The sequence below is a fragment of the Hemitrygon akajei genome, chromosome 27 (genome assembly GCF_048418815.1).
Source record: "Hemitrygon akajei chromosome 27, sHemAka1.3, whole genome shotgun sequence".
NCBI lineage: Eukaryota > Metazoa > Chordata > Chondrichthyes > Myliobatiformes > Dasyatidae > Hemitrygon > Hemitrygon akajei.
This window is the reverse complement of record NC_133150.1, coordinates 43136593-43153812: the sequence shown is the minus strand read 5'-3', so window position 1 is coordinate 43153812 and position 17220 is coordinate 43136593. Positions and strand designations below refer to the sequence as shown.

The 17220-nt window shown below is 40.2% G+C and overlaps 2 protein-coding genes across 3 annotated transcripts in view; both read left to right on the top strand.

Moving 5' to 3' along the window:
- Window positions 1-9140, top strand: part of LOC140717310 (ras-related protein Rab-7L1-like) — a 32988-nt gene extending 23848 nt beyond the window's left edge. Inside the window, exons 4-6 of the mRNA XM_073030775.1 lie at window positions 2868-3049; window positions 6707-6828; window positions 6998-9140. Of these exons, the coding sequence (XP_072886876.1) occupies window positions 2868-3049; window positions 6707-6828; window positions 6998-7121 (428 nt within the window). The 3' untranslated portion in view covers window positions 7122-9140. The remainder of the gene's footprint in view (window positions 1-2867; window positions 3050-6706; window positions 6829-6997) is intronic.
- A 5341-nt stretch (window positions 9141-14481) lies between these two features.
- The window catches only part of nucks1a (nuclear casein kinase and cyclin-dependent kinase substrate 1a), a 46250-nt gene continuing 43511 nt past the window's right edge, over window positions 14482-17220 (top strand). Inside the window, exon 1 of one of the 2 annotated variants that reach the window (XM_073030774.1) lies at window positions 14482-14879. In XM_073030774.1, coding sequence (XP_072886875.1) covers window positions 14863-14879 — 17 coding nt within the window. In that variant the 5' untranslated portion in view covers window positions 14482-14862. The remainder of the gene's footprint in view (window positions 14880-17220) is intronic. The other variant, XM_073030773.1, reaches the window with a different exon arrangement.

Genomic DNA, 17220 nt, shown 5'->3' with positions numbered 1-17220 from the left:
TTTTAAAAACGCTGTCATGACGTGTCAGAATAGATGGTAGCGCCAGCGCGGCATTTCATAGTTTTCTTGAACACAACCTCCAACACCGCAACAATGGCGGACGGCTTCAGGAGACTGTCCCTGAGCAGAATGTTACTGCAGCTTTGCAGTATGACAGAGAATTTCAACACGCTCCCCCCCCCCCCCCACACAACCTAACAATTTCCGAACAGATGGCAACGAGACTGAAGCCAGAAGAGTTAGAAATGTACTCACCAAATACTTTGACCCATAACTTACTGAATAAATAAGTATATTCACTTTGCCCTGTTTTCTGTCCTTGCTTGTATGAAGGTGGTTTACCTATTTATGCAAGTACTTCTCTGACAATAGATGTGTAACAGCCTAATGTAACATTGTATGGAAATACAAGATAACACTGATGCAGACATGTTTTATACATTTAACAAGGTACTTTATTAATGTATTGCTTGTGCAAACATTCAATAGATGCAATTGTCACTACTTCCAAAATGTTATTTTTAAGTAATAGCTTATGTATGGCATAGACATGAAAATGTAAGGCCAAAAAAGGAAAATTGTAAGTTTCACTTTTACTCAGGTAAAAATAAAATCACTTTTGCCCAGTAACTCATTTTATTGCACATGTTAAATACAGCAAAATAATACAGAAAGACATGGCAGAAGTAAAGGCTAACAAGTGAGGTAAAAGGAAATTTCACTTTTGCCCAGTAACAAGCCTTATTGCATTTAGTTGTAGCTGTCGTCCCTTTCATCGGTGAAGAGACTATGGCTGTAGGAAATGTTTCCAGTACTGTCCGTGAACTCCCTGTCGGTTGCTTCCATACGTTCCAGTATTTGTTTTTTTAGTTTTAAGTCCTCCTGCGTGAGAGCCAACAGCTGTCCGTCATTTGGCAATTTCCTTTTTAAATTTTTTTTCTAGTCTGTAACTGGAGAAACGCACACCCAGTCTTTCACAGCAAGATTCGACACCAAACATGTTGCTTCTTTTCTGTAGATGTGTCCTGCGCATGCCCAGTAGGAGGAGATTTGCCCAAATACCCTTTTTAATGTGGACAGAGGTATTTTCAAAAACGCCTATCGTTTGTACATGGAACCAGCGTTTTCAAAATTATCCGGTCTAGTGTGGACATAACCAGAGTATGTTTAAGTTGCAGAGCATTGTGTGGGTAGTTCACACTATAACTAGTGTGCCAATGGTGGGTGGACTTTCAATTAACTATTGCTTTGGTGTGATTATTGTTAGAATTGCACTGTAGTTGGGTGATATTTTAATACATTCCGGATTTCTACTTTGATGGAAAGAAATTTGTACCTTTAGGTGTCACTCCTTGCAGGATGTCCAATCTTTAACCTCTATATATAGCCTTGTGTTTTGGTTGATATTTTATTATATTCTAGATTTCTACTTTGATGGAAAGAAATTTGCATCTTTGGGTGTCACTCCTTACAGGATGTCTAACCTTTAACCCCTGTGTTTGTGATCAGCCTATTTGTTTCCATTCACTAGGTAACTGAGGTGTTGGTTCATGATTTGACAATACAAAAGAGTTAAATTACGCTTTTGGCTGTGGTTAATTGGCGTTTGCATGGCGCAAATGTCACCTTTCACTTGTTAGCCAAACTTGTATAATGTCCAGGTCTTGCAACACACAGAATATATTCAGTGGCAACTTTATTAGATTCAGGAGTGGAACCTAGTGTGGTATTCTGCTGCTATAGCTGGTCCACTTGAAGGTTCAATGTGTTGTGCATTCAGAGATGCTCTTCTGCATAGCACTGTTGTAATGTATTGTTATTTGAGCTATGATTGCCTTCCTATCAGTTTCAGCCAGTCTGACCATTCCCTCTGACCTTTCATTAGCAAGGCATTTTCCCTCACAGAACTACTGCTCACTGGATTTTTTGTTGTTGTTTTGCACCATTCTCTGCAAGCTAGAGTAGAGGTTCCTATCCCTTTTTTATGCCATGGACCAATATAACAAGCAAGGAGTCTGTGGACCCCAGGTTGGGAACCCCTGCTCTAGAGGCTGTTGTGCATGAAAATCCCAGGAGATCAGTTTCTGAGCTACACTCCATCTGGCACCGACAATCATTCCATGGTTAAAGTCACTTGTATTGCATTTCTTCCCCATTCCCCATTCTGATGTTTGAACAACGGAATCTCTTGACCAAGACTGCATGCTTTTATGCATTGAGTTGCTGCCATGTGATTGGCTGATTAGATGAGTTAATGAGCAGGTGTACCTAATAAAGTGACCACTGAGTGTATTTCATTAACTGAAATTTCAAATGGAACCGAACAATCATTAATCAACACCTCACTTTTTAATCTTGATTGAAGAAAGTTCATTGATGCATTCTGGAAATAGCAGAGCTATCAAAACCTAATTAAAATGTTCTGCTCTGTTGTTTGGATAACATAATTGGGAAGAATTGAGTGGTCACATTTTACTGTGAATGTCATGGTAAAGAATAATATTCCTACCCTGATTGGAAATGTCTCCTTGTGAAGTTGGGCAAGAATAGTTAATATTTGACAATTGAATTTTTTCTTGTTTGGTGTCTATTGCAGTCAGTAACAATGGATCAGCTGGAGAATCTATCCAATGCTACTATAAAATTATGCTTTGGCGAATTGTGGGAGTGAATTAGATACAGGTTTCTAAATTCATATGTGTAGATACTCACTGCAAAAGAAATATATACTTTCTCATATCGCTGACCTTTCTTTTCCCCCACCCCCCTTCATTTTGGCAACAGAAAAATGTTTGCATCCTTTTGTAGGAGATAGAGATGATTCTAAATAAGCAAGCTGCAAAGAAATAATTAACTTGTGTTCTTAGGCCAAGAGCGATTTACGTCCATGACCAGGTTATACTACAGAGATGCAGGAGCGTGCATCATCATGTTTGATGTGACAGACGTAACGACTTTCCACAGTTGCCTCAAGTGGAAGCGTGATTTAGACAGCAAAGTTACTCTGGTGGATGGAAGTCTTGTGCCATGTGTTCTCCTGGCGAACAAGGTGAATTTACCTAGATTTGATCTAGCTTCTGCGTTTAGATGATGTATTTTCACCTTACTATATGCAATACTTTTGAAGCCAAGGGTGCTCTGCTAACCTTAGTCTGGGGTGATACTTTAGACTCTTGGGTACAATGGAGAGCTAAATTTTTATTATTAAGATACAACACAGAATAGGCCCTTCAAGCCGCGTCATCCAGCAATCCCGCAGTTTAATCATGGGACAATTTACAATGACCAGTTAACCTAACAAATGGTACGTATTTGGACAGTAGGAGGAAACTGGAGCACCTGGAGGAAACACACGATCATGGGGAGAAATACAAGCTCCTTACAGGCAGTGGCGGGAATTGAACTTGGGTCGCTGGTACTGTAAGGCGTTGTGCTAACCACTACACTACCGTGCCGTGAATGAGAAGCAATAGGTTGATCATAGAGTAGATTAAAAGGTCTGTTTCTATAAAGAAAAATATATAATATGTGTGTGTGTGTAGCTAAACGAATGTTTGGACTTTATGAATAACTAATGTTTAAACAAAATAGATATTGAAGGAACTTCATCCAATTTGAACTGAAGTGCAAGCAGCAATTATTTTTCCCTAACTTGGTTCATCTGGATGTCTCTCCAATTTGCACAGTTGCACTGATGTTGGCCAAGGTCCAAAATCTTGTGTGCATAAAATGACATTTCTAGATTTCTGCTCTCAAGATGTGGGTAGAAACTTTGCCTTTCATATGCTATGAAGCAGTTATTCCAACTAAAAAAAAAATGCTACTTCAAAATTAGATATTTTGTGCTATTGATTTGAGTTTCATCAGCCAAGAAGGAGAATTTTCCACAGATAATTCATTGAGGAAAGAACATCTCTTAATTAACGCTTCCTGTGCTTAGATCAACTGTTTTCAAGCACTTTGGATTAAATCCACGCATGCACTCAGGAAATTATACACCTGTCCCTACACACCCCCATGAACACCTGACAAAATCATGGGCTGCCCTCCAAAGGAGTAGATGATATCCAGGGATTGCTACAGTCTAATGGCAAACCTACAGTTGGAATAGGTAGACTGCTGAAAGTATTTTTGTTTAACTTTGTTATTTATCAAATCACCTTGATCTTTTAAATCATTCTTTTTCCCCTTATTGAAAAAGATCTGGTACCTCGTGTCGGGGAATTATCATTTAAAATGAAATATACACAGTAAATCTATAAATTAGTTAATATTTAAACTTAAAGGATCTGTATCATACCCTGCCACAATCTTGGAGCTCTATTATACAACATTACCCTTTATTAAAATAAAGAATATTGGGTAGTGTTGTCCAAATGTCCAATTTAATATCTTGAGTGGTTTCTTACATTATTAATCACAGGATATTCACCTTAATTTGTCTGCCTATGGTAATCTACCAATTTTAGATTTGTATTTTTACATTTGTACCTTTTTCAATGTACCCACTCATTTTTGATTAACAGGCATCACTTTCTTGCACATTAATTTCTATTTTAATTCCTTCATTCAAATGTGACTGAACTGTTTATCTGATCATGAAGCATGTTCAATTGTATTTTTGAAAAATACAAAAATCCATGACAATAGAACCAACTTCATTAGTAACTATCTCATAATAAATTAGTTTTATTAACTATCTCAAATTTGTGATATTTACTTATTTTTCTACTCAGTTTTAGGTGTTGCATTTTTGTCCTATCTCAAATAATTCTGCTCACATGTTTTGACTTTACTCAGTCACCTGATTGTGGTATTTTCCTGTGTTTATACTTATTTACCACATGAGACTTTCATATCCTAAAAATAGTTTTAATGGTTTTGTCAATCTAGCTCCTTGTTACTTGGATAACTGAAAGCGTATTTGGGTGTCCTTTGTTCTCAAACATGCGATTCAAGTTCAGGGTTTCTTAGTGTTGGGTAGAAGTGCAAACGTGGAAATAGGATGCCTCCAACTTTAACTTCAAATTTATTGTTATGGGCAGATATATGCAGGGTTTAAATGCCATGAAAACCTTGTATGTGGGACAAAATAAATAACATGATTGAAAGATTGAGAGGTAGGAAAAATATAGTCCAAGCTGTCCTCACATTTCAGATGGAGAAGAGATATCTTGTTCTTCTGCCTGTGGAGAAGTGCTGGTGGAAGTTTGAGTCAGCAAAACATTAGGGATTCACCCCCTTCAGCCTGATGACCACATCCAGCAAGCTAGACCTGATTTCCTGTGTTTGCCCCATATCGCTCCTCGTCCCAACCCTCCGTGTACCTATCCAAGTAAAATTAAATTGTACCATTGTACCTCTGGAAGCTCGTTCCATATCCACACCACCTTCTGTGTGGGAAAACTTAACCTTGAGTGCTTTTTAAATCTTTTCCCCTTTCGTCCTAAATCTTTGTCCCTCAGTTTTGAAATCCCCTACCCTGGGGAAATGACTGTTATGCCCACCTTATAATTTTAAACACTTCTATGAAGTTTCTTAAAATTTTCACCTTAATTTGTCTGCCTATGGTTCAAGAAATAAAAACCTAATGTGGCCAATCTTTCCGGATAACTCAGGCCTTCTAGTGCTGACAACCTCCTCAGATCTTTTCTGCACTTTTTCCAGTTAACCGCAATTTTCCCATAACATGGATGACCAAACCTGTATACAGTTCTGCAAGTGCAGCCTTAGCAATGACCTAAACAACTGCGACGTAATGTCCAGTTCCTATCTCATGAAGGCCAGTGTGCCCACACTGACTCTATGACACTGCTTTCACTGAAATGTGTGTTTACCCTGGATCACTCTGTTCCCCTTAGACTTGCTCACGCCCTATTATTCATGGTATAAATCCTACACTGGCTTGACTTTCAAAGATGTACAAAGACTCCCATGACTTTTCATGAGCAGCTAGATGTGATATGGAAACCTGCACCGACAGAAATTACGATTTGTAGACTTTTAAAGATTTGACCAGCAGATGGTGCCACATTCATTGTACGTCAGCATTGAACATAGATTTCCTCAAGGTTGGAGAATTCAGTACTAGAGGGCAGTGATAGAAGATGAGAGCAGAGAAGTTTAAGAGACCTGAGGTAACTTTTACACAAGTGTATAAGCTGCCTGAGGAAGTGGTTGAGGTGGGTACAAATGCAATATTTAAGAGGCATTTGGATAAATTGATGAGGGGAGGGGCTTGAAGGGTTATGAGCTGAACACTAGCAGCTTGGACAAGGAGGATGCTATGGTTGCATGGACCGAAAGCTGTATTGCTCCAGCATAATACCATTAGCATAAGGAAACTCCCAACATTTAAAATATTTTTAGTAACTTTTTCAGTGAAGTTGCTGCCAATTTGCATTAAGATTTGCAGGCAGGGAAGGCTGCATTTTGGTTTTGACTTTTTGGTACTGAATTTAACTTTATCCTATCTTTGCCAACCACAGAAGATAGTACTTCTACCAGTACACTCAAGTCTTCGCTTTGGTCTTAAGTAGTTTTTCTTTCCACCCATGATAGTTATTTTATACATGAATTGTAGTTTTTAAGTATTTTTAAATGGAATTACTACTTTTAATTTCCTAAAATGCTATTTTATATGGAATTACTATTTTGATAGAATTATGTTTTTTGTTTGGCATTTTACCCCCCCCCCCCCAAATAGTGTGACTTATCAGAATGGGCAATCACGAGGCGAGAGATTGATGCCTTCAGTAAAGAGAACCATTTTGTTGGTTGGATTGAAACGTCTGTGAAAGAAAACAAGAATGTTGCTCAAGCTATGAGGTAAATTGCAGAACTGCTCTATAAATTTTCACTAAATTATGAAGATAATTGTCTAATTTCAAGACTTAACCCATTCAGTTTAAAATTCGACTGCCTACGTAATTCAGCATGCTATTGTATTGATGAGTGTGTTACTTTTTAACTTAATTCCACTTGTTTTGTTTTTCAGTGTGTTAGTAGAGTGTTTGATGTCGAAGTCCTGTTTGGGAACTCCAACCCAAAGCCAAGGAGATTATATTGAACTTAAGAACGTGCCAGCCAGTGAAAAGCCTTGGAATTCAGGATGCTGTTGAAAAATTGATCCTCAGGACACCAAAGAAAATTATATTACCTGTAAGACTTGTAAAGATTTAGATTTTTGAGACCAAAGGTGATTTGAACATGAAAGTTAACACCAACTAGTTGGTTAGTAGATTCATTCTACTGAAAGTTCAGTTGAAGTTTTCCAACTGCCATTGCTTCTGATGCAAAATTTGATTTAATACTTGTTTGGCAAGTGAAGTTTAAAAAATAACCTTCAGTATTGTACATTAGTGAATTGAGGCTGTTGGGAGTTTCTATTGCATCAACTTCTGCCTTTGATTGATCCAGGTTCAGGAGGAATAGAAATAAGCTACTCACTGGATTAGTTTCAATGTGATGAGCTGCTCACTTTATGCAAACTATATAATTGTGCCTATACCTTTGGACTTTTGTAAAAATGTACTCTACCCACTTCCTATTGTACATATTTATTATATGGTGTGCTACTAGACTTTAACATATTAAGTTAAATAGTATAAGATATTGCAGGAATACATCCACAGGGGAAAGAACTTGATGAATCTTATGGGAGACTGTAAGCTGCTTGATTAAATTTTTATTGCTAGTTTTTACTACCACAGTGTAATGAAGTAATAAATCATTTAATTGAGTCTATTTTTTTTTTCAACCAGCCAGTAGTGGTTAGCTATTTTTTTTTGTGATGAACATGGCAAAATCCCACACAGTGAGTCACTTTCAAATCTGTTTACTTTTTTTATTAGATGTGTGTTTATTGCTGAACAATAACTAGAAGCATCTCAGTCTAGAGGTGATAGCCTATTTTAATATAAATTACTCTTCACTTAATGTGATTAATTGTTATTGTTATAATCTGTGGTAATTCATATGTACAATAGGTACTAAAATTTCTCTTAATTCCAAAGGATGGATATTGGGAATTTCAGAAAATCTACAAGATCTTAAATATTTCAGAGTCTGAATATTAAAACAAAATTCAGTGAATTCTAGATTTGGTATTTGTGAATTGTGGAAATCCAATACTGCTAATGTCATTCTTTTATTCTTTTCACTTTAGCACTCTTGAACAATTTTGTATTGAAATGGTCTTTGGGGATGACCTACAATGCAACATTTAAGAATCGTTTATTTTGATGTATAATCTTTGAAGTACCTCTTTGAATGCATACATTATTCAGCCAAGCTGTGTATAATTCACTGAACCTTTCTACTCTCTCTTCTGATATTTCCCTATCCTTTTGGCAAAGAGTACAAAAAAAATTGCACTTGTGCATTGTATTTTTACAGTATCAACAGAAATCTAATTTTTTTTTGTTTTGAGCTTTGACATTAGGGAATTATTTTTGTAATCAAAGGAGTATTTTGGACATTCTGTACAATTATTTGCAATTTCCTGCTAAAATGTTGCTGCAGAATCAATATTTGGAAAAGGGTCAACTGTTATAGTGGCTATAATATGAAAATGATATGGGTGGTAAACTAAACTGGTTGGTTTAGAACAATAATTTACCTGAAATAATAATAATAAATCTCTATATAAAATTGTTATAGAATGCATTTACACTGGTGTACACTTGTTTTGCAGAATACACACCAGAAGCGAAGCAGACGCATGCCTCTCTCACTTTTCATAATACAAATCTCCTTTTGAGATTTTATTCTAGAGCATTGCAGTATTGATTCTGGTCACCTTGAATGATTTGATCATGAATTTACCTCGCACTCCTCATCCAGCTTTGTTAAACAGTAGAAAAAATTTTATTCAAGCTAATTTCTTCTCTACATGTACTTTATTACCTTAAGGACTGATGCTAGGATTACAAGGTAATAGCACTGCTCAGGACTTCTGATGGCAATGAAATCCTATTTATGAACACTGCTTGTACATATGATCAAAAATTCCACCATATTGTCTTCCTCAATTATGCATTTAAAGCAAATCTCACGTCAAATATTTATAGCAATTTTATTTTGTATGTTGCAAATACATGTATGTATAAAAATAAACACATCTATTTTAAATACTCTAATTCAAATTGTTGAACTTGAATTTAAGGTGCAAAGTGTTAATGATTTTGGTTGAGTTTAATTGATTCAATACACCATAATTAAACCAGGTATTCTTTTAAAGGGAAGTACAATGTGCAAAAAGAATCCAAGTAAAACTTTACCAAGAATGTTGGGTAAAAGACTTCTGCTTCATTTCAATCATTTATGTAGCAACATTCCATGAGAGAATTATCAAGTACTCTTAGCTACAAAAGGAAGGTAGGGTGTGTGTAGAGTGTGAATTCAAGATCTTTGAGTAAATAAGTTGTAATGTACATACCCAGAGGTACAAGGGCACAGTGCCTCAGTTTGGGAAAGTTGGCGGTCTTTAGAGTTGATGAGGCATTTAGGCCCTGTGAGGATTTGCAGACATACAAGAAAAATTTTAAACCCGGGCATTGATTCTCCAGGAACCAATGTTAGATCAGTTCCAAAGAAAACCAGCAATGGAAATTGGTGCAAATTTTAATATGAACTGAAGGTTTAATTTTTGTGTTCTTCAATGGAAGACTGGCTAGAGAAAAGGGGTGAAGTCAAATATAGAGGTAACAGACGGGTGATGGTGGGCAGATGAAGCGAGGAAGGAGCAGATATAATTGCTGATAGAGGTGGAAGTTGGCAGGTGCCTTGGCAATGTAGTTTGACCAACCAAACGATATGGTTTTACATAGATGCAAGTATAAAGGTCTGCAATGTAGCCATATAAAATGTTGACCAACAAAACACTCAGCAGCACCAATATGGTATCTTTTGAACTTGATGAAAACTGACTCTGTCATGCTACCCAAAGGAATTCATCTCCTCCTTGCCCACAGTGGCATGCAAGCCATGATACACGGTGTGGACAGTAATGTAAGGGGTTAGCATATTGCTTTACAATGGCAGTGATCACAGATCGAGGTTCCATTCCTGCTGCTGTCTACAAGGAGTTTATATGTTGTCCCTGTGACCTCAGAGTGCTCCAGTTTCCTCCTCCTCTTCCAAAGATGTACGGTTAGGGTCGGTGAGTTGTGGGCATATTATGTTGGTGTTGGAAGCAGATTGCTCAGTACAATCCTTGCTGGTTTGATTTGATGCAAAACTGTGCTTTTCACTAGATGTTTCACTGTACATATCAAAAAGCTAATCTTTCTACTAACCAAACTGGTTTATGACACAGCCTATCTTGAAGACTGGTGTCAAACAAGGCTTCCCATGACATTTCTTGCCTCAATGTTGCACTCATCTCTGATAAATCTCCTGGAGTGGAACATAACTAATGGGGATCTTCTCGGATCTGCTATGTAGTCATTGTAGTTTGAGTACATCTGAACTGCAACAATACGTAGAAAACATCCTCGCACATTTAGCTCTTAGCCACTAATGTTCAGTGAAGGATGGGCCTTGTTCCCAACATTTGCAGGACACAGATCCTTTACTAACCTGTCTCTATTGTGCCACATTGCTCTCCAACAATGTGAGAAACGTGAACAATGTTGACTACTTCCCATTATCCCAGGCAGACATCAATGATGAATTGTACCATTGACGTCAAAACCAAACATAGATTCTGATCAATTGAGAGAAAATATATGTGAAAGATGTGACTGTAGACCTGGCACGTAACTTGTCCGCGGTGCAGCAGTGATCTGCAGGGTTTAATTTCACTTCTCCAACCGTTGAAATGTTTCCACAATCTATGGACTCACTTTCAAGGCCACTTCATCTAATGCTCTCTATTTATTGCCTCTTTATTTATTATTTTTACTTTTTTGTATTTGCATAGTTTGTTGTCTTTTGCTCACTGCTTGAATGCCCAAGTTGGTGTGGTCTTTCATTGATTCTATTATGGATATGTTGAGTATGCAAGCAAAATGATAGAACTTTGATCTTTGCCCCATGTGCCCATGGGACTTGGGCTACCTACAATAGGCACCTCAAGGCACTGGAGAAAAATGCTACCGATACTTCTACAAAATCTTCCAAATTCACTGGAAGGATAAACAAGCCAATATCAATGATTTTTTTTTTTCCCCCCAGGCTAAATCAGACCCTAGCCACACCAGTTGGGCAGACTATGCCTTTGGCATACTTGACACAATATTCCCGAAATAGAAACTTTATATTGAGTTTTGTTGTGGGAAGAGTTGAGCAAACGACAGAAAAGAATTCAAAGCTAGAAGCCTTGGGGCTTCTAGTGAATGCTATATCTGTAATAACTCCTGATCCAAGGTAAATGATTTGGAGAGGGAGCATTTGGATGGTGCTGACAACCTTGGGATCTTTGTGGCAGGTGGACAGAAGAGCTCAACACAAAATGCTGGAGGAATTCAGCTGGTTGGGCAGTATCTATGGAGAGGAATAAACGTGATGTTTCAGGCAGAGACCCTTTTCAGGACTCCCAATTAAGTCTGGGGAAGAGACTGATTTTGACATTGACTTTGGCCAGCTCACAAACCACAGAACTGGGGTGGAAGCAAGTCTACCTCAGTCTAAGGGGACTACTCAAAGAAGAGTTTCCCACCAAGCATTGATGCAAGAATTGATCTGAAATGGGCCCTGGTTTCCTGTGGCAACATGCTCTTCTGTTATCAGACCCAGCTATCCAGGAAATACTTAAGCACTGGAGTCCTGTGACCATTCTAGTACAAGTTTTGGCCACAGAACATTTGACTTGAGTACAAATTCATGTAGCCAGGCATGCCTTCTTGAAAGTTGTACACTCACGATATGGTCTAATTAACTGCCCAATGAAATATGACTAGATAAGAACAGTGTATGTATGGATAAGAAAATAGCAAGTGAGGTTCCTAATAGTACCTTCAGCCAAATGTATTGCATATACTGCCAGCTATGTGCTTGGTGCTGATATCAATTATTAATCAAAAGCTAAGCAAAAGATATCAAATGTACAAGCACACTTACTTTTCAATTGCTTGGTGCACTGACAAGTTCCGCCCATACTTGTGTATTTTTGAAACCTGCTTGGTTAAGTTGCTGAACGGCTTGACAGTGCCCTTATCTACTATCAAAGCAGGTAAGGCTGTTTATGAACACACAAGGTATTAATTCCTCAAGGAGATTTCTGGTCTGCTATTTTACATTGTGATAATCCGATTAGTAAATTGAATCTTATATCCTGTTGATACTGTGTCAGCCTGTTCCTTTGAAACAACAAAACTGAATTTAGAACACAATGTATTTTGCTACCTTAATTAAAATGCACTTTTTGCATTTGCAGAAACCGCTATTTTGTGTGACGGCCAAGAACGCTGTACCAATGGAATATTTAGCGTGGAGTTCAGAAATTTTAAAAATGAAAACAACATAACAATATAAAGTGAAAGTGAAGAAAGATACAGTGCTTTTGTGGTGTAGATGATGAATAAACTCTTCTTAGGCTCCTAGCTGGGTACGGATGTTTCGATGACAAACTCTGTTGAAAGTGGTCACTAATTTAACTTCTGGCATTCCTCTATTCTGCCTCCATTCAGGTTTTTCACGCTAAAGTGGTAGATCAGGAACAGAAAACAGCTGAAAGTATTAAAAATTTGAGTTGTATTTTTAACAGAACCCAAATGTACTTTAGAGGGAATCATTGACAGAAATAGGAATTGTGCCACGTAAGAATGTAACAGATCAGTAGAAACAATGTCTTGTTCTCATGGCTGAAGGGGTGACAAAGGAATGAAATATAGGGAGAATCAACTGGAGAAGTCTTGCAGCTGAAGGCATGGATTGCAGCACGATCTTAAGGATGCTTGAGATCATAAGTAGAAGGTAAAATTCATACCAGTTTGAAGGAGTAGTACAAAGCCCAGGTGTGTTTTGAAAAGTGAGAATTTTAATAGCAAGTCATTTCTTAACTTGGAGCCAGCACTGATTTAAAAAAAACTTTGTTACTTAAACCTCAACTGCCCAGGTATTAACCATCCAATTCATGAAATGTAGGACAAGGTAGCTTGATCTGGCAGCCATCTGAAACATTATTCCACTGTGTGGTTGCTGTCTGACCTACTGTGTCCTCAATATTTTCCATTTTATTTCAGATTTCTATCATCGGCAGGTTTTAGCTTTCCTACAAGAAGGGAGATCCACCAAATATTTATAGTAACTCCACAATCACTCCTGATTTTGGCTGACAGTCCAAGTAAATAACCTTGAGGGCTGAAAGGCCTGTACTGTTCAATGTTCTAAGAGTTGGCCAAATCAAGTAATCTGCAAAAGAGGGAATGGTTGTGCTTTTAATGCATCATTTGAAGATTATCAATGAAACGCACAATGCAAGACTCATCACCTTGCCGCAGGGGAGAGGCTTGTACGTGACTGAGATCCAGTGTGTGTTGCTATAAGGAGTTTAGCCATCTGGTGCTTAGCTCTGGGTAGGGGCGAGAGTCAACCAAGACATCAAAGGTGGAGCTGGCAGAAGATGACACCATTACAATGGTGGTGAAGAGGTGCACCGTCATCTTGTATTCCACGCCACTGAACCCTGACCAAGATAAGTCAAGGACTGTGTGACGGCTACCTGTGCATCATCTTCCCCATACATTAAACAAAGTCACGCATTGGCGTTTCTCCATTAAGTCCTGTGGTGATCAGCAAGTGGCATAGTCAACCCCTTTTAGGAGAAAAGCATATTCCACTTCAGTGACTGCTGCACCACCATCCATGCATAGCTGAACACCACGTGGCATATATTGTACTATGTTTGCTGCGATAATTGCAAGGTCGGAGTGGAGGTACGGACACTTTAAATTTCAAGGCGCCTTCCCGGACTTTGCACCAAGATGGTGCAGGGTTTTGCCGCCAAATTCTCGTGACACCCCTCGGACCAGGATGGGGCGCAAAATTAATTTAATCTTGCCTGAGGTGAGCACCCAAGGGTAACGAGGTCACTGGCCAGTACTTTGGGTATCTAATAAAAGCTATTGTATTAAATCCGTATGGCGAATGTGTCGTTGCGAAACCACAAATTTCCGCCGTGCAGCGATTCTAGTGCCGGTTTTGTCCTTTGGTCGGAATAGACGGGAGAAGTAGGCTAAACGTTTGACGTGATGCTTGCCGTTCCTTCGCCCGATATTCGTATCTCCGCTAACGGGCGGCGACGACGACAGCGCGACGAATCTGCAGGTGAGAAACGCGGCGGGCAAGTCGTTCACCCCGCCCCCTCCGACAGTGCCAGGCCGAGCTGCAACCTAACGTGCTGACCGACTTGACGGACGGAGACGTTCGCCCATCGGTGTCCCGGTTGTTTTTCAAACGCACCAATCACAGGAGAGCTTCGGCAGGTCGTCCAATTAAAGTGTAGAACTGCGCTGAGGTGGGCGGGCGCTGGTGGGCCAGCAGGGTAGGTTGCCCTGGAAGTATTTGGCTCTTTTATCTCCCGTGCCCGTTCCCACTTTTAAGGGGGTTCTGTCCAATTTACCCATTTTTTGTTTTAAAAGAGGCATCATCGGAATTGCCACGCCCACCGCGGATTTTTATCCCCCTTCCCGAACTATTTGTTTTGTTCGTACCAGAAGATTATCTCAGACAAAACGCGGAGTTGGTCGTTTTTTCCCGACCGTTTGCGTGTGTCGGAGCCTGAGGCCTACGTGTTTTCGGGGGATTTTATTCTGACGGGGGGGGGGAGGGTAAAATAACCAGCCAGGAAAACGGAGGGGCTCGTCAGACTCTGGTGTCGTTCTCCGAAAGCCCCGCCGCCACCGCCGCCGAAGAGAGATGTCGAGGCCTGTCAGGTCGGTTTGCTGCGCGTTGAGTTTGTCTGCAGAGGCGGCGGCGGCCCGACCTCGTGTGGCGGGATCCTTTCCTTTCACACCCCCTCCTCTTGTACAGCCTGCACCCCTGCCCTGCATTTCTCCACAATCCAACTCCTCCTGTACCTCTTCCTCATGCACCTACCACCCACCTGCACCCCTATTCCTTCAATCTTCCACTCCTTGCTCCCAACGACACCACATATAACGATCAAACATTCTCCTCTTGCACATTCTACACCGCCAGCTGCATTCCACCCAACCTATACTCCCTTAATCTCCCACTCCTTGCACACTACCTATCTTCTGCACAACGTACACGCCCACCTTGCACTCCACCCCGATCTATCCTCACAACTAGTGCCTCCTGTACCCCACCACTCCCCATGTCCCTCCTCTGCTCCCACCAACTGCCTATTGCAATTCCCAGCCCCTCTCCCCCACACCCAGTACCTTTCACACCTCCAAATCATCCCTGCCCCCCAACTTCTTCCAGTATACCCCCACCCCTAGCTCCTCTCATGCCTTTCTGTACACTTCACTCTTAGCTGCCTTCATATCTTCCTGTACACCCTACACCCTGCAAACAGCACTCTATCTCCACACCCAACACCCCATCCTCCACATCTCTTGTGCACCTCCCAGCCAATGACTGCACCCGGAGATCTGAAGCCTGCCTCTCGCACCCACACCTTATCTGCAAAGTTAGCTCTTCCAGCCCCCCCCCCCCCCCCGCTGATCTCCCACTCCCCACTATCTGCACTTCTGCGATCCTCCATCCCCATCACCTGTGCCCTGTCTCCTTGCAACTTGTCTCTTGAGCTATTCTCCACCCACCCCCTCTATTGCATGCCCTATCACCTGAGCCACTACTTACTGCATCACTATTCTCCAGCACCAGCACTCCTTCCCCTTACACTACTTTTGCTCCTACCATATGTACTCATTCACCCCCACACCTTGCATCCTCTGTACTCACCTTTGCCCCCTCCACTCACCTTGCTCCCCAGGTCACCCTAAACCAGCACTTGCCCTTTCTCCCATTGACACATCCCTATGCACCTCTCTCTGTCCTCTTGTGTGACACCACCCACCTCCCTGGTATCCCACCCTTTTCATCATGAACCTGTTCTCCCTATTGTCTCCACACTCAATCCATAGAGCCCTTCCTCCACCATTTGGCATTCTTCCCCCCCCCCCCCCCCCAGTCCTTTACTGCCCCACCTGGCTTGCCTCTCTTCCTTATTTCCCTGTTCTTGACCCCTCCCTGCTGCCTCCCCCTCACCCCCACTGGGGCCCCTTCACATGCCCATGCACTGCCTTTCCATGGATTGTCTGTTCTAGAGCGCAATTAACGTGACTTTTAATTTGTAGTCCCCCATCTGTCCCAGCTTTACCTGTGAGAGTGAGTTGTGTATTCACTCTGAAGGCACTGTTAACAGTTCAACTTAATCTAAATTATCTGACACTGTTAAATCTAGTTTTTCCTTGATGCATAATCTATGGTAACCACTGTTTAGACTTTTCCTTCCAGTTTCCTGTGATGCAAATTATGATTGCTTCAGCATGGTCTGCAAGTTGCTTAAATACAGTTTCAGCAAGAGTCACTTTAAATTTGCACCTAGGGGGTGTTTCTCTTTGCAGGATGTATTTAGCAGAGTCTGCGTCTACATCTCCATTTTGAATCCTGTCCTGTAAAAGACATGATTTGTAGGAAGTTGGAGGAGTGAATGGGTTCATGCTGAGTCTGCATTCCAGATACTTTTCTGAATCTTTTGTGAACTAAATAAATTTAGAATCCAAGTAATGGGAGTTATTACTGCAATTAATAACCTCCTGGAACTGACTCTGGAGGAATTTTGTCAATTAAAGCAGATGAAATTTGTATTTGCAGCTTTCCTTTGGTATTGAATTGTTTGGAAGTTTTCAGATCGTATGTTTGGGAAGAGTATCAATAGGGCTCACAGTCATAATTTCAATGCTCTTTAGTTTTCAGTTGACAGGGCCAAATACAGTGGACGTGGTTTATTTTGAGGTATCAACAGGCTATTAATGTTACTTCAATAGTTTGGCAGTAGCATTTTAATTTTGGCAGGATATCTTTTGCCATGTAGTGTAACATGGCAAATAGAACTGTTGACAGAAGGAGTTTTATTTTAACTTGCAGCAGTTTCCATTTTGTTTACTCTGCGTCTTCTCATCCCCAATACCTATCCTCCTTTTTCTCACCCACCCCTACTATCGTTGCCAGGAAAAGCTGAGAAGTATAGACTAAAACTCAATGCTTGTAGCAAGCTGTCTTTTTTAAAACTCCTTATATGTA